Source organism: Acomys minous (assembly GCF_964271855.1).
Source record: "Acomys minous genome assembly, chromosome: 12".
NCBI lineage: Eukaryota > Metazoa > Chordata > Mammalia > Rodentia > Muridae > Acomys > Acomys minous.
In genome coordinates, this window is record NC_140493.1 from 76,160,421 (window position 1) to 76,178,549 (window position 18,129).

The window sequence follows — 18,129 nt, forward strand, 5'->3', positions numbered from 1 at the left end:
CTTCTTTTCCATTTAGAAACGCCAGGTTCCTCCAGTCCTTGAATGTTGCCCAGCAAGACCAACTCTTCATCTTAGCAGGGAGTCCCTCACTGGGGCCCCTGCCTGCTGCTCCTCTTGTCAGTCATTTTCTAGGTGGGGCTGAACCTAAGCTGAAATTTAGCCTCAGATCAACAGTCAGACTCCTTTCTATGGGGGTGGGGGTGGGGACAGGGAAGGAACTGTTGCTTTAAGACACATTACTGCATCGCAAAATTGAGGATGAAGAGTCAAATAGGACATCTTGTTCTATTTATGTCACAGACCTATGCCCATAATTCCTCAGAACAAAATCAAACTGCCAGCCCTAAATTATTTAACTGTGTCACAAAGCCCAGGTATTTCCAGGGTAAATTTGGAAGCTCAAGCTCAGAATAAATGAAAAAGTTCAGGGATTCTCTCTAAGTGCCTTGGGGAAACCAAAACCATTAAGATACATACCTAATAGGAAGTACAGCTAAGCAAGACATTTTCAGTGAGAGACCAATGCTTGCTCTTCCATAAACCCAATAAATGCAAAGATGTATGTGAGAGAGACACATGCATGGAGAGGTAAGGGATGCTGACTAGAACAGGTAAAGTGGACGTGGTAGCTCATGCCTACAGTCTCAACGCTCAGGAGGCTGAAGCGAGAGGCCCAGTGAGAGGCCAGCCTGGACTGCCTGCTCAGACCCTAGCTCTAAAATAAAGATAAAACAACACAGTTGTTCATTTTATCTTCTCAGTCATTTATTTGCTTTAAGGAAATACTTTGCTTTTAAGGATTTTGGAGCTCGGCATGGCGGTGCACACCTGTAATCCCAGCACTTGGGAGCAGAGGCAGGTGGATCTCTGTGAGTTTGAAGTCAGCCTAGGCTACATAGTGACCAGGTCAGTTAGGGCTGCAGAAGGGGAAAAAAAAAAGTTTTATTTTTCAGATAATGATCAAACAGTCTAGCTTTTGCCTTTAAAAGAAAAAATCTGATTGTAAGTTTTTCTTTGCATGTAGTCAGAAAGCTTACATTGGTAGGTGTGGTTGTAAGTTATGAGGTAAGGAGTGTAGAGACTGGAGTGTCTACGCTGAACTTCACTGTGGCCATGAGTTGTCACCTGGCTGACTGGCCTCCACTGAAGATTGTGTTGGAACTGCGAGGGTGTGAGCTTAGTCTGCAGTTCAGACCTTCCCTGGGGCTGTAGACAGGCTGCTTGGATCTGATTTAAACTGCAGTAAGAGTTGCAGAGCTCGAGGCGGAGAGCCAGCTCAGCGATTCAGAGTGCTTGCTCTGCTGCTTCCTCAAAGAACCAAAGTTCAGTCCCAGCACCCACAGCAGGAAGCTCACAACCACCTGCACCTCCAGCTCCAGGGAAGTCTGCTGGACTTCCGTGTTCATGTGCGCACGTGCATACCAGTAAAAGTTAAAGATAAATCTTTAAGACTTATAGAACTTGATTCCAGTAGTTCTAACATTGCTGTGCTTGAACTTCTACCATGACAGCCCTGGCCTCATTCTTGTGTGCCCCTGCCCAAATCAGAAGCCAATGTTTGTCTACTTTACAACTTTAATCTACCCATTGGGGGTTTTGGAATTTAACCTATATACATTCTAACCCGTGGTCTAAATGACTTGAGGGTTTTTTGAGGATAGATTACGTAGCTCTCATGGCAGAACAAGGACCACAGGAGTCAGATTTCTGTTTTAGCGCCTCTTAAAACAAGGCCCACAAAAGAGTTTGGGTCCTATGAAGTTGTTGTTGTTGTTGTTTTTTAATAAAAATTGTATTTATAGTGCCCTGCTTGCATGTACACCTGCACACCAGAAGAGGGCATCAGATCACATCATAGATGGTTATGGTTGCTAGGAATTGAACTCAGGACCTTGGAAGAGCAAGTCCGTGCTCTTAACCTTTGAGCCATCTCTCCAGTTCCCAATTTGTTGTGTTTTTAAAGCCCAGTAATAATTTGTTCTATAGAGGATTTGAGTTCTAGGAGCCATGAGGAAGGGGATGTCTATTCAAAGCTTCCATTTCTGTGAAAACTACAAGTGTTGAAGTGCATGTTGCTGCCCACAGGGGCTTTCACCTAGGGACCCAGACTGCGTCTGTCAGGAGAGAAGGCTGACACACTTGCCCCGTGTAGGGCTCCCATTCACATATTCTTGACAGTGGGTAGTGTCCCAGCATCTGCACAGAATCAACAAGGATAGCCTTAAACTAGGACACCCAGCAGTTTGGTTCCTTTTGAGCCCTACTCAGCACACATGAGTCCTCTTGACCCAGTGGATGGTCAAAGAAAAAAAATAGACAGTTGTTTGCAGCTCAGCATTGGATTAAAGACTAAATAGCACTTGATGGAGGGTAAACCGCCCGAGTTTCGTATTTCTGCTGTATTTTTTTCTTGTGCCCAGATACTGTCAGATGTTGCAGGTAGCTCTGTTCATCAGGATTATCTCTGGGAATCCCCCACAATTCATTGTCAGGCTTTGAAATGGAAAGCGATATTTAACCTTAAGGTGGGAGATATTTAGCATTAATTAGGAGGAATAAGGGTACAGGTCCATCAAACTTCTGCAGCTAATAGAAAAGGCCGTTTCTACCTGAGTCTCAAATGACATATATCACACTTAGAATCTGTACCATTAAAAGCCTGTCACTCAGAGCCATTCCCTGGATCTGTTGATTAGGTTGTGTGGTGCTTTAAAAACACATCTGAATCATCATCCCTCAGAGAACTGGAGATGGCTGGCGTCACTGTTTGGTCCTAACTTGGAGCAGTCTGCAAATAATCTTTCCAAAAGCTAAATGCAGAAAAGGAATAAAAAGACAAAATATCTTTCAGAGACTTGGAAAGGTCACTTGTGACGTCATAGAGGAGTCAATGAGATAATCTGGAAGGTTAGCCCTGTACAGCTTGACGACTTGATTTCTGTTGTGGTGCTGCCTCCTTTGGTTACCTGTTGTAGTAAAAGGTGTGCCAGAGTTGAGACTGAGTTCATCTCAGACCTTTTAATAGTACTCCTAAATACCCTGGAACACAGTTAGAATATTAATTTAGCCTGTTCATCCCCAGCTGTGCCACCATAAAGAGGCTGCAGCTACTGCAGCAGGCTTCCTAGACTATGGAAAGAAAGTAATTGCTGGGTACAGGCTGACGCTGACAGGCTACTCTTTCCCCAGCAGCCCCTGAAAGTAACTTTAAAAAACATTATTATTGTTATTAAGCATTTTTAGCTCACTTTTGTGTTTCAGAGTGCCTTATAATAATCATTTCTATTGATGTCCTGAGAAGGAAGCAGGTTCGTAGTGTTACGGCCACGGGTTGCATATGGTGTGTATATACCAGTGGACCAGGCAGCCCTCTCCTTGTACCATCTGTGATCTGCTTTGGGCAGTCTCAAAGCAGAGGCTGAAGCAGGCATTCTGTTCCTTTGTTCACTGAATCCATTTTTTAAAAAACCACTTTTATTTGGGAGTGTGAATATTGTGTGTTTTATGCTCTTTTTAAACTGCAGTTTACAGTAAGAAATATATTTTTGTATGATGTTCACTTACATAGGTGAAATGAACATTAAATATTACTGTCTATGAACTACACAGTGATATTTTCTGTTTTGTTCCTTTTGATCTTTTTAAGGCATGGTCTTGCTATGTTGCCAGTGCTGGCTTGGGATCCTTCTGCTCCCCCCTTGTGCAGACTGGGCCCACAGGTGTGCTCCATTACATCTGGCTGGTTTTGATGCTTTGAAACAAGATCTTGCTATCTTGCTATGCAGTCTATAGTAGCTTCCTACTGGTGCATCCTCCTGCCCCAGCATCCCAAATCCTTGGATTATAAGATGTGCTAACATACATGGCCACAGTGATATTTTGTTTGTATTTATTTTAATATTACAGTTTTAACTTACTCAATTTTAAGAACCACCAGTTGGCCTGGCTAAGGATACTTGCTTTTTGTTGTTGTTTCACTTTGTTTTTTTTTTTTAAACAGGGTCTTTTAAGTTGGGCATGGTGGCACAGACCTGTAATCCCAGCACTCCAGAGGCAGAGGCAGGTGGATCTCTGTGAGTTCAAGGGCAGCCTGGTCTATAAAGTACAGGACAGCCAAGGCTATACAGAGAAGCCCTGTCTCGGGGAGGGGGCCAGTGAGGAGGTGTCTTCCTCTGTAGCCCTGGCTGTCCTAGAACTCACTAACTCACTGTGTTGGCCAGGCTAGCCTCCCCTGCCCTGTCTTCTTTAATCATGTGCTAGGATTAAAGGTATGTATCACCATGCCAGCACTAAAGATACCTGAAGCGCTATATAACGGCAGCACTTAGGATCCAGAGACAAGCAGATCCCTCTGAGTTCAAGGTCAGTAAGTTTTAGATCAGCCAAGGTTACATAGTGAAAGCCTTCCTTAAAAAATGGCTTGGTGGGTGGATTGATACACACTTTCTTTTCCTTTACTCAGAGATAAAAGATTATATCTTTTCATATTAAAACATAAATATGCATTATGAAATTACTCAATAGAACTTCAAAGGAACTGTCCTTGTCATAGACTAATTTATACTAAAATAATTCTGACCTTCTTATTCTCTCCTAGTAAGTGTTCAGAATTTCCCCCTCTGTTTAGGAGGAAAACGAGAAGTGTCCCTTTAAGTGAACCTTTAAACTAGTTCATATCGTGTCTAAACCTAAAGGGGGTCCAAAAGCCTTGCACAGAGGGCTAGAAATGAGCTCAGCTGCTGTTCTTGTGGAGAACCTGAGTTCACTACCCACAGCCAGTAGCTCAGAACTGCATCTCATAAGCAGCCTGTAACACCCCCTCCAGGAATTGATTTTCCTTCCTGCCTCCATAGGCACCTGTTCTAATGTGGTACATGTACAACACACACACACACACACACACACACACACACACACACACACACACACACACATTCTTTTAAAAATTGCTTGAGTGATAATTTTTATACTCATTTTTACATCACAGCTACCTCACACTCCTATGGAAACTACAAATCCTATAGTAAACAAAAGACAAAAATTTCTTCAAATAATTCATGTTTTGCTGAGAAGGGGTATAATCAAGCTAACAAGTAAATGTTAAAAAAAAAAAAGGAAAAAACATTTGGGTCAGGAAAGATGACAGTAAAAAACTAAACTAAAACAAGCGTCTGGCTGTGGCTCTGGCTCCTGGGACTGGAGAGGGATGTGAGGTGTGACTATCATAATACATGGTCCATAAGACCCACCTGCCTGAGATCACTGTGATTAAAGCAGAGCCTTGAGGAGGTAGTGAACCATGCAGGTGTCCCCAGAAGAAACAGCAAGTGCAAATGCACAGGGTAAGGACAGCCTCTGTATCTGGAGCTGCAAGGGAAGCCATCACAGGTGAATGGAGACCAGATTATAGTCAGCTGTATTCTGACTATATGAGAGGGGACCATTGAAGGTTTGAGCTGAGAAATACTTGCCAGCCGACCTACATTTTAAAATCCTTCCAGCTGCTGTGTTGGGAATAAACTGGAGAGGCTAAATGTTGTGAATGGGAGTTACAGGCAGATGAGTGGAAACAAATGCAGAAATCGTTAAGGTGCTAAAAGGTTTTATATTCTGTTTATTGAGTTTGAAATGATGGCAGGGGCTAGAGGGAAAGCTCAGTGGTTAAGAGCCTAGTCTGCTCTCCCAAAAAATTAAATTTGATTCCCAGCACCTACATCAAAAGGCTTACAACCTCCTGTATCCAATGCCTCTGGCCACCATGAGCACACACATAAATATGCACAAAACCATACACAGATGCACATTTATACATAATTTTTAAAATTATATTTAAGAAGAGTGATAACAAGAAAGTGGGCTTGATAGTGATCCCAGCACTTGGAAGGCAGAGGTGAGAGGACACAGCAAGCTCCAGGCTAGCCTGGGCTATATAATGAGACCCACTATCTTATATAAAGGTTTCATTTTGTTTAAGTTGTAATGTACTATCCCTGTCTCTCTAAGAGTCAGAGGTAGAAGGATCAGAAGTTGAGGCCCAGCCTGAGCTACACAGCAAGATTCTGTCTTTTAAACCAGAAGGCCTGGGGCATAGCTCAATGTCAGAGCACTTGCCAGCATGGGGAAGCCTAGAGCCAATGCCCAGCACCCTAAAGAAAAGGGAGAGGGAGAAGAAAAAATGAAGAAGGAAGAGAAGGAGGAGGAAGAGGGGGAGGAAGGAGAAGAACAGGAGGAGGAAGAGAAGAGGTCCTGGAGCTGGAGAGACGGCTCAGCAGCTAGTTCTTGTTGCTCTCGAAGCAGACTCCGGGTTCAGTTGCCAGCACTCACATGGTGACTCACAGCCATTAGTAACCCAGTTCCAGCGGAGCCAGGTCCCTCCTGTGACTTCTGCAGGTCCCAGATTGTCATGATCCACAGGCGAAACATGTACATGTGCAGTGATCTCAATGAGGAGGGCAGGTTCTGCTTACACTCAAAGATGGTTGGCGTATCCATGGGCGGCTAGCTTGCTTTTGTTTGGTTGGTTGGTTTTGGTTTTATTTTTGTTTTGAGACAGGGTCTCACTGTGTAGCCTTGGCTGGCTTGGAACTCACTGTGTAGAGCGGGATGACCTCAGATTCACAGAGATCTGCCTGCCTCTGCCTCCTAGGTGCTGGGATTAAAGTTGTGTCCCAGCATGCCTGGCTAGTATCTAGCATACTTTAGGGTACAGTCTACTAGATAATACTTCAACTCTGATTTCACACTGAAAGAACCACCACCACCATCTCACCCCCAGTCCCGGGCCTCACTGACAGACAGCCTGTGATCCTGAGAGATCTTTGTTACACATATGAATGAAGTGTAAAGGAAGGAAACAAGTGAACAAACTAGTGCATTGGTCCATGTGTGTAACTCATTCCAGCAAATACTGCTGGAACCGGGCAGCATGCTGGTAAAAGTGAGGTGCCTGTGCACTCTCAGCTTACTGTATCAGTAGCAGCTTTGTGTAAACAAGTTTGTGTTCTACACTGTAATAGTAGTGTGTTCACACTGGGTACTGTGAGGGGGCTTGAGGCTTTCTGAAAATTTAATACTGACCTAGTCTTACAGTTAGATAAGGTAGACAAATCTTAAGGAAAAGAATGATTCAAGCAGAAAAAAACAGTATGAAAAATGCAGAGCTGCGAGTTTCAGTATTGGAGACCAAGAAGTAATTTGGATATGGTTGAAATGATGGGGAAAGCCCAGAGAGGTGGACAGGAGGCAGACCCAGGGCACGAGTCCTGACGCGAACGCACTTCTGCCCAATGGTCAGAGTTTGAAGACTACAAAATACAGATAGAAGAATTAAAACAGTTCTCCAGCAAGTAACCTGTGCGGTTACTTGTAAAAGATGGCCCTTTCAGCCACAGTAGAATCATTTAGCTTAAGCAAACAGGTGGCCAGTAAGCTTTAAAAAACTCTCTGATCCCTGTGTAGCATAATAGCACTACTAGAACCTCAGGTGATCCAGTGTGTGCTTATCTGTAATGATAAAGGAAAAACCAAAACAGGAGGTGGAGATAGAGAACGCAGCCTCTCACTGTCATGCAGTCAGCAAATGCTTGAGAGTTAGCATCCTGTGTGCTTAGCCAATATGAACCCCTGACTTCTCTCTACGACAGCCCTGTGAGTAATGCTTTGATCTTTTTGTCAACAAGAAATTAATCTGAATACTGCTTGCCTGTAAGTCACACAGCAAGCAGGAGTGTAAGTTAGAATTTGAAACCAGTTGTTCTGGCTCCCAAGACTCTCTCAGCATTGTCTGCTGCCTTTGAAGTATCTGCTTCACAGAATTATTCTAGAGCAGGCATTTGGGGGCAGCCTTGGGGAAGATGAGGACCCTGTCATGTGTGGCACAGAGTAGCGGAGGGTTCCTGCCTTTCTGTTTCTGAGCTCCAGACGGTAGCTAGGTGGAGGTCTAGCCTGCTAACCTCAAGGAGCATTTCATGGACTTTGATTGATGATGGGCTGTAATTGGGATAGCCATCTCAGAAGGACGAATGTTTATGGACTCACTCAGGCTTCTTAGAAAGCACTGCTGTAAATTAATGGTCTTTCTAGACGCTGTTTCCAGATGGAGAAGTTGTAATTCTTTCATATATAGAGCAGATCCCTGGTGTCTGTTGTAAATAACCTGTCAAGTCTGTTCCGATAAAAGCTTTTGGTTAAGAACCACCATCCCCTGGGGAGATAAGCGCTATATTTTCTCTATTTTTAGTTTTATCACAAATGCTTAGAATGTAGTGAACACCAATGAATGTCTAAACTGATGGCACATTGTGAGCGCTAACTGCTTTGTATTCAAGAATGATCATAATAATCATCGTTAGTATTCATGAACCCCTCACGTGGCCGGCCAGCTCCATTTCCCCGTGTGTGTGTGTGTGTGTGTGTGTGTGTGTGTGTGTGTGTGTGTGTGTGTTGTTTTGAGTTTTTTGTTTGTTTGTTTTTTGAAACAGGGTTTCTCTGTGTAGCCTTGGCTGTCCTGGACTCACTTTGTAAACCAGGCTGGCCTCGAACTCACAGTGATCCACCTGCCAGTTTTCACTTGTAAATGTCCTTTACAGAGCCAGGCACTGTCTTGAGATCTTCTTGAGGCCCTAATTTGAAGTAAGAGCTTTCTTTTCTCTACTTCTTCTGCTGAAGATCAGGTGAATGTACGCATAGCTCTCGTCCAGCAGCCCACAGCTGGTTTAAGTCTGTGAAGGGGGCACTTCAGTGCACCGTCACAGTGCCTTGCACCCCCTTCCTGACGGCAGTCCTGGTAGAGAGACTGCCGGGCTAGTCTCTCTGAGAAGCTTCTGCACTTGGGACTTGGAAGGCTAGAAGTGCAGCTCACCAAGAAAATAACTGAAGAGATTCTGAGAGATCAGAGAGGTGTGCTATCAAGGAGGCATGCCCAGGGAATGGGGGGAAGCAAAGGTGCTAGCACATTAAGAAGGCAGAGTTGGTGAGAACTGTGAGGACGGCAAGCACTTCAGAAAGGAGTTTCTTTGATCACAAAGCCACAGTTTTGTAGTTGTTAATTTAATTTTTTATTAAAAATTTTCCTATGCGTTTATATTATTATACATACATACAGTAAACTACCTACAGCAAGAAGAACCACAAAACAATCAGGAATTATATATATGTTACTTTCATAGAGTTTTGTAGTTTTGATGAAGAGACATGTATGTAGCTTGAGTAGGAAAGAGGGGAGGATGGATGCGTGGGTCAGTGCCGCAATCCGCCCACATCAGAGATGCTTCTTGCAGTAGATGGGAATTAATACAGACCCGCAACCAGACAGCATGCTGAGAGCGAGAGACTTTGGAGCACTCAGTCCTAAATGGGTTATCTCTATCAAATCCCTCCCCTCAAGGATCAGGGATTCCTGTGGAAGAGGAGGCAGAGAGAGTGTAAAATCCAAGCCGGGCTCAAGCCTTTAATCCCAGCACTCGAGGCAGAGGCAGGCGGATCACTGTGGGTTCGAGGCCAGCCTGGTCTACAAAGCGAGTCCAGGACAGGCAGGACTACACAGAGAGATTCTGTCTCGAAAAACAAAACAAAACAAAAGGAGTGTAAGATCCGAAGGTAGTGGGTGACTCTAAGGAAACAGTTTCTTCCAGACACCACAGGACGATACCTGTAGGAACTCACAGAATGTGGCATCAGACCAGACCTTCAGACTTAAACCATACAGGGTCCCAGCACTCCGGAAAGTGGGCCAGAGTTCACTCTAGCCAACAGATTATCTGCAAAGAGACCGTCAATTTTCTCCAGTGGAGTGCCATTGGATATATCAGCCCCTCCCAAGACAGGCCGAGCCTGTGTAGTCAGCAGACGCACAACTCAGGTGGTTTTATGGGCTTTTTGTTTTCATTTTGCTTTGTTTTGGCTTTTTTTGGGGGGGGGGGTCTTTTGTTTTTGTATTTTTGTGGGATTTGTGTTTCTTATTTCATTTTTGTTTTGTTTTCTGTTTTGTTGTTGTTGTTGTTGTTGGCTTGTTTGTTTTTTGAAAGAAAGAACAAGGTTGGGTAGTTAGGGAGGTTGAAAGGTGCTAAATAAGCACTTTTTTGCTTTCCTTTCTCGTTTGTTTGTTTGTTTATGGCTTTTTTCTTTTGGTTTGGTTTGGTTTTTTTGACAGGGTTTCTCTGTGTAGCCGTGGCTGGGAACATGGGGAGAGAGCCACTGGTGGCAGAGAACAGCTAAGGTGGTGGAAAAGCAGTTCCCCTCTCTTCCCTCCTCGCGTGCTCTAGAACCTGCTGCAGGAGTCAGCCTGTCCCCCATGCAAATGTTGGTGGTGTGCCTCAATAAAGTCTCTGCTGGAGCCTATTAAGGAAGCATGCACATTCCATGGCTCATTTGTTTGCTCAAAAGCTGCTTTCTTTATGGTGGGGCCTGGAAACCTTCCATGTCTTGGAAAGTTAAGGGGCACTCTGTGGCCTTTAGTGTTTATGCATGAAAAAACATAATCAGGATTGAATTGAAAACAGACAGATTGAAAGGCAGAGGCAGGCAGATCTCTGTGAGTTCGAGGCCAGCCTGGTCTACAGAGCAAGTCCAGGACAGCTAAGGCTACACAGAGAAACCCTGACTCGAAAAGTCAGTGGGGCAGAGGCCTAGAGGATGGTTCAGAAGGAGAACTAAACATCCTCAGAACCTGTGTGGAAACTCAGGGTGCTGCTGCTCATGCATGGTGAAGGCAGAGACAAGAGGAGGGGGCGGGGTGAGGTTCCCTGGCCAGCCAGTACCTGTCTCAAAGGAGGTAGACAGTGGGTTTGAGTATGAAACCCAGAAGTTGCCCTCTGACCTCTGCACATTCAACATAGTATTCATGTACACACACACAAAGCACCCAGAATCTTAAAAGTAGTTTGAAAAGACACAGCTGCAGAGACGAGTCTTTGTCTAGAACAGTGGCTCTCACCCTCCCTAGTGCGGTGGCCCTTTAAGACAGCTCCTCATGCAGTGATGACCCCAACTGTAACATTATTTTCGTTGCTAGTGCAGAGCTGTAATTGTGATACTGCTATGAATCAGAATGTAAATATCTGATATGCAGGAAATCTGATATGTGACCCCCTGGGAAAGGATCATTCAGCCTCCAAAGGGTCGCAGCGCACAGGCTGAGAGCCAGTGGTATACAGGGTTTGCCATAGACAGTCCTTCTGGAGAAAGAGTGCTCACAAGTGCTCATGGTTACATGTTGGTGAGAGGTCAGGGGTGTGCGCCGCAGTCTGAGCTGGGCTGTGTTGATCGGGAGGCCTGCACTGACTGAAATAGGAAGCCGATTTCTAGACACACCTGTTCCCCTCGCCCCCTCCTCCCTGACTCCTTATTGATGTCCCCATTTGTCCATTTCGCTTTCCTGCCAGGTGGCTGTTAAAAACAATATTGATGTCTTCTACTTCAGCTGCCTCATCCCACTCAATGTGCTTTTTGTAGAAGACGGCAAAATGGGTGAGTGTGTCTTCCTGTCCTGCTAAATATACCTTGGGCCATCATCTGAATGGCAGGCATAGCATAGCCCTAGAAGTACAGACCGTTTTGAAATTTTAAAATGAGATTAGTATAGTCTAGAGCCCCAATAAATAATTGATCATTGATCCTTTGTCAGTCGCTGGGATTTGGGATAGCAGAGATGTGGGGTTTGGAGACAACTGTGAATTCAGTCTTTGCCATTTATTATCTGTGTGACTGTGGGCAAGATGCTTCAGTCTTTTGTTTAATTTCCACCTTTGCAAAATGGAAGTAGTTTCTGTAATGAATTAGTGAGCTGGTGTGAAGGTTAGCACTTGTTCTACACTAAGTACAGACTAAGAAGGATTCAGTAATTGTGGTAAAGCATTAGTCTCCTAGTCTACCCCAAGGTAGCTAAAGGTGAAGGCCAGCCTGGTCTACAGAGTGAGTTCCAGGACAGCCAAGGCTACACAGAGAAACCCTGTCTCAAAAAAACAAAGGTCACAAGATGTATCCACAGTCATCTATGGGAATACAAAGAGCCAAAGCTAAACTCTTAAGTGAGCCTTTCTTCCAGTGTATATTAGCTCAGCCTAGTATATACACGGCCTTCACATATCAAAACCTCGGCTCCAGCCTAGCCTGCCCCTACAGGTCAAAGGAAAACTGGAGGGAGGCATGAGGAAACAGAATCCTGACATGCCACCCTTCTTCCCGCCCACACAGAGCGCCAGGTCTTCCTTGCAACATGGAAGGATATTCCCAATGAAAATGAACTCCAGTTTCAGATTAAGGAATGTCATTTAAATGCTGGTGAGTAATAACTCTTGATTCATTTTCATCTTAGTAAGTCAAATTAGATGTTTAAAGTTTTTCTTTCCTGACTCTACTCTCTACATTTTATATGATTCTAGTGGATTACATGTTAAATACATTACTTTGCAATTCTCTCTCTCTCTCTCTCTCTCTCTTTGTTTTTTTGAGACAGGGTTTCCCTGCGTAGCCTTGGCTATCCTGGACTCACTTTGTAGACCATGCTGGCCTCGAGCTCACAGCGATCCGTCTACCTCTGCCTCCTGAATGCAGGCAAAGCCTGTCCTGAAAAATCAAAATAAGTAAATAAATAAATTGTAAATAAATAAACCAGCCTAACTTGCACAAGAGCCTAGGTTTGCTCTCAGCACCACTAATTGTAGAAAAACATGAAAGAAACAAACTATAAGCCATAACTGGTCTCTGTGCTCTACTAGTCCTGCAGTACTAGAAGTAACTGTCAATCACGGTACTTAAATGTCCTCAGCATCAAGCGCCTGAAGTGGTACATATGGATAGTCACCCTCCTAAGACCTGAAAGACTTCTCATCTCTCGTATCAGCATTTGACATTGGAGCAAAGCCTGTATTTAGACTTCTCTTTCTAAATAGAGCATGTACATGGTTGGCTATCGCCTAGCTGGTACCCTGTATTGTTACTCCCATTCCTCAACTCTACTAACAATACTCACCTTTTTAATAACCACTAGTCCCCAAGCCCCTTTGCAGTTACTTTGTTACTACAGTACAATACAAAAAGAGGTAACCCAAGAGGAGAGACACCAGCAGCTGTCCTTCCCTAGGGCTTTGTTTCACCAGAATGTTTGCTGTTGAGAACACTGGCTTTTGTTCTAGTCTTTCTTCCCTTCCTGCCTGGCACCCTCCTTGCTTACCCCTCAGTTCCCGCTCCGTGCACGGTGGTCCTCCTCACGGGTTCTCACGTACTGCCTTCTCCACTGGCGCGGGGGCAGGGCGTTGGAGAAGGGGGTAGAGAAGTATAGAAAGTATACTTTCTATGCGTGTGGTACAGAAAGAAGGAAAGGGCCCCCCGCCTCTCACCCCGCCTCTCCGTACTTCGTTTTGGTTTGGGGTCTGTTGTATTTCTCTTCGCTGTTTAGACAGCTCTTTGCATGTAGGGTTTTTGAAATCCAACTCGGTAGCTATCAGCATTTTCCCTGTGCTGGCTCTTAAATGTGCTGGTCCAGTCGCACCTCCAAGGCATTCAGGAGGTCAGTGCCTTCTGGAAGCCTCAGACATAAAGATAGCCTGGCACCCTTTGAGCAGACACTTCAGGCAGAACATATCCGTGGTCATGGTTACCTCACACCTCCTCTGCCCCTGGACGGGGAAGAAGAAAGACTCAGGGTTAGTGAGTTGAGCGTCTTCATCCTGTGGGTTTTTAAGTTGCTGGCAGTGCTAGTTGTTGCTTCCTCTAAGCTCACCAATCAATTACAGTGGACTGTTTTTGTGAGCACAGGAGCTCCATAGAGTGGACTGTTCCTCAGGAAGCAGGAAGCCTCAGCTATAGAATTCATGTGCTGGTGACCAAACCAGCACGTGCCCCATGAGAGAATCCGCTCTGTACTCCATTTTATCAGGGACCTGCTCTGGGTCAACCACATGCCATGGCATGTTCCTTAATAAAATGTAGGGAACTTTCCTATAGTGATTAAAATTAGAAAATGTGGCTCAGAGGTTAAGGCCACTGTCTGCTCTTCCAGAGGTCCTGAGTTCAATTCCCAGCAACCACATGGTGGCTCACAGCCATCCATATGTGATCTGATGCCCTCTTCTGCCCTGCAGGTGTATATGCAAGCAAGCACTCTTATACATAAAATAAATAAATAGATCTTTTTAAAATGTTAAAAAAAAAAAAACTGCAGCAGATGGCAGCCTATAGATTCACACACTGAAAGCTCTGCATTAGGAAAATCCTACATTAGGGATTGGAGAGATGGCTCAGAGGTTATAAGAGCACTGACTGCTCTTCCAGAGATCCTGAGTTCAATTTCCAGCAACCACATAGTGGTTCACAACCATCTATAACGTGATCTGATGGCCTCTTCTGGCCTGCAGGTGTACATGCAGGCAGAGCACTGTTTACATAATAATAAATAAATTAAGAAAAATCTTACATTAGAAAAACCTGGCTGACTCCATGTTAAATGAACTTACTTGATTGTAGAGCTACAGATTACAAGTGCTTGCCACTGTTCCCTACAAAGAGCAGGACATAGAGGAGTTGGGGAGCAGTTGTGGTTTCAGGGATCCTGTGTGAAAAGGACATGTACTTGCACGTGAAATTTGGCTGATGAAGGACTTTAGTCTGGCCTGCCAAAATACTAGACAGAAAGGACTCCGTACTGCACCAAAGCACGTGGCTTTCTCCCAGGGACGCACTTCCCTCTGATGTCCTCACAGCTGACTCAGTTCTGAAAACCGCCATGGCCTCACGCCAGTTCTTCCTGTGTGTGTCCCAAATGCTGTTGAACCAGCTTCTGGTGGCACACGTCGTGGCATAAGGGCACATGGAGCATAAAGAAAGGTGCCAGTTCATCTTCTCTAGCTGACCCAGGCCATTTCTATGCATGAGCACTGCTAATCTTACAAGACCACTTTCTTCAGCTAATTCTTTCTAACTCTTCCTTGTCTCCACCCTGAGGTATGGAATGCCTGGGCCTTTACATTTCCTCCCAGCCGCGAGGACTCTATTAACAGGAACCTTTGCAGGTTTAGTGTCTTCTGATTCAACACCCTGTGTCTAGCTGGGAGCTAAAAATACCACCCTTTCCAGCTGATCTTCCCTAATCACAATAGCACCCGCACTTAAAATAGCTCTTCTGTGCTAGCAAAGACATTTGACAGATGGAAGGAACACTCCGGGCTACAGGAAGTCACAGCCTTAAAGGACTCACCGACATAGCAGTGAGCTTCTCTGCCTCTTCTCTGAGCTTTCTAGAGAAGAGAGAAACCCTCTCCAAGTCTTAGTAATCAGAGCGTAATGAAAATGTTGGTGGCTCTGCTATTTGCTGTAAATACTAGAAAGGCACCGATGCACAAGACTCCTGGTTTTTTGGTTTTGTTTTGTGTTTGTTTGTTTGCTTGCTTGCTTGCTTTTGAGACAGGGTCTCATTGTGTAGCCCTGGCTATCCTGTAGATCAGGCTGGCCTCAAACTCACAGAGACTTATACCTCTTGAGTGCTGGGATTAAACGTGTGCCACCACACCTGGCCTGTTCCGTATCCTACCTTGTAGCTACATTTGGGATCATTACATATTTTGAAGCACTACCTTGAGTGCACAAGAGGAAGGTGCATTTCCATCCACATCTCAGAGGGGTACTTGTGGCAAGCACTCTTACAAACCTGACATTTATTTGTTTACTATGCTCAAGAAAGCCTCAGACACCTGGCGTACCTCTTCACTTGTCTGGCACTGCAGTGAAAAGGAGCTGTTTCTTTAGGCATGGGCACTGAGAACAAGTTAGGTTTCTGTTTTACTGTGGCTTTCCCATACTTTGGAACATTTCAAAAATGGAAACTTTTCAAGTTGGCACTTAACTGTAGTTCTTTTCCCTAAATGATTTTTTTTTCAGTCATTTTCAGCAGTCCTTTTCAGATGAGCAGTTTTGAACTTGCTAACCAATGTCCCATAAGGGCCCAAATGCAGATTCCTACCTTCCTTTTTTGATACCCTTTTTACTCTTATTGGTGACAAGATTGTGACCTTAGCTAAAGAAGAAAGCTGAAGAAAGACACTTTCACACCTTCTGAGAGCCAAGATCACTGACTGACCAGGTTTGTGGGAGGAAAAAGGTAAATGCGAAGAAGTCATCTTGAAACAAGTCCAGTCACATCTGACCATTGTCCTACTTTAGGACAGATCTCAGGAGCTCAAATTTTGAGACTCTGTCCTGTGTACCAGTAGCTCAAATATGTAAAACAAACTGTGATGTTTTATTAAAAAGTTTGTTCCGTGTGGCTGGAAGCTGCCTAACATCCAGCTTGTTGTTGCCTGCCTCGCCTCCTGGGAGGAGGTTGGGGGATGCATCGCAGCATTCACCACCCTTGAATGGTACACTTAGCAGAGCAAATATTCTTCAGCTCATAAATCCTCAGGCTCAAACCTAAAGCCTTAGCATATGCAAGGCCCAAGTCCTTGTTTGATAAATGCCCAGCACTGGTTCAGTGTGTCACACTGTAAAAATAGGTCAGATGTGGTGACTTACATCACTGCAAGCCGGAAGCCAGCTGGTTTACACAGCCCAGGTTACATAATGAGACCCCCTCTGAAACAAGCAAGCATACACCTTAAATAATAATATGCCTAAAACGAACAAATAAAAATAAAAAGTTGACTCATACATACTTTGTTATAGAACCCTCCTCCTTCCATTCAGCCTTCTGGTAGAAATCACAGTTCCTCCATTCAGCACAAGGAGAGCGCTCTCCTTCCCTGTCGTGTTACAAAAATGGTGAGCTCAGAAGAAGTCTGCAGGCATCTAGGCCTCAGTCTATGCATAAAATGAATGTGTCCCTGTGCAGCACAAAGCCTGTGCAACAAAGGCACCTGCCCTGCATGGTTTCTGCTGCTCTGGAAAAGAGGCAAGCACCTCAAAAGTTAAGGAAAGCTTTTGCAACTTAAAGCAAGTCCCTGTGTGTTAAAGACAGTCCTTTCAAAAAGCATTAGCCAAACTCCAGCTGGAAATGTTGCTTAGCAACCCGTTAAGTTGCAAGAGCACTTCAGTGTAGGAACCAGAGTGACAGCAAGAGCTGTCTGCCCCCCTATGAGATGATTGCAGAGTTTATTGAGGCTCCCTCCTCCATCAGTATTGCATAGAACTACCCTGAGAGATATGCTTTGTGGGTGTGGGAGAAAGCCACGCCCCCTCTCTCTTTCAGTTTTATGGGTAAGGGTGTTTTACCTAGAATGATCCTTTCACAGGGGTTACATATCAGGTGTCCTACTTATCAGATATTTATATTACAATTCTTAATAATAGTAAAACTACAGTTTTAAAGTAGCAACAAAATAAGTGGCCGGCGGAGGTGGTACACACAGAGGCAGGCAAATCTCTGAGTTTTATGGTTGGGGGTCACTAAAACATGAGGAACTGTATTAAAAAGTCACAGCATTGGGGCTTGAGAGATAGCTCAGCAGTTAGGAGCACTGACTGCTCTTCCAGAAGACCCAAGTTCAATTCCCAGCATCTGCATGGCAGCTTACAACTGTAACTCCAAGATCTGACACCCTCACACAGACATACATCCAGGCAAAACATCAATATAGTGAAGGAAGGAAGGAAGAAACAAACTGAAAATTAAAAAGTAAATAAATAAATAATATCTACCTTTTAAAAAAAAGTCACAGCATTAGAAGATTGAGAAATAAATAAATAATATCTACTTTTTAAAAAATCACAGCACTAGGAAGGTTGAGAACCAGTGCCCTAGGCAGTTGTGAGCTTGGAATCTAATCAGGTCCTCTGGCAGAGCAGCCCGTGCTCTTCACTGCTGAGCCATCTCTCCAGCCTCTATAGCCATTTCTTAAGTTACAACTGTTTGTCTTTGATATTAGTGAAAACTTTAAAAGGCAAAAAAATTAATAACTGATTAAAAAATATTTACTGAATGAGACCACAGCTGCCTGGCATGGGTGTGGGAGGACTTCAGAGTGCGAAGGGCCTCTGAAAGTAGCTTCCATCCCAGCAGATGCTTGACCCTGTGGCTGCAGAAGCATCTCTAGCACCTAAGTCAATACAAAACTCAAAGACATATTTATAGATGTTGACAACATCTGTGTGTCCAGATGCTGAGAAAAGCCAATGATAAAACATGAGGCCGCCTATGCT

General features: G+C 44.4%; 1 protein-coding gene across 5 annotated transcripts in view; it reads left to right on the forward strand.

Moving 5' to 3' along the window:
• Positions 1-18,129, forward strand: part of AP2B1 (adaptor related protein complex 2 subunit beta 1) — a 120,306-nt gene that overhangs the window by 92,951 nt on the left and 9,226 nt on the right. For all 5 annotated transcript variants that reach the window (XM_084748727.1, XM_084748725.1, XM_084748724.1 and 2 more), the window contains 2 exons: positions 11,382-11,466; positions 12,193-12,279. In XM_084748727.1, the coding sequence (XP_084604853.1) occupies positions 11,382-11,466; positions 12,193-12,279 (172 nt within the window). The remainder of the gene's footprint in view (positions 1-11,381; positions 11,467-12,192; positions 12,280-18,129) is intronic.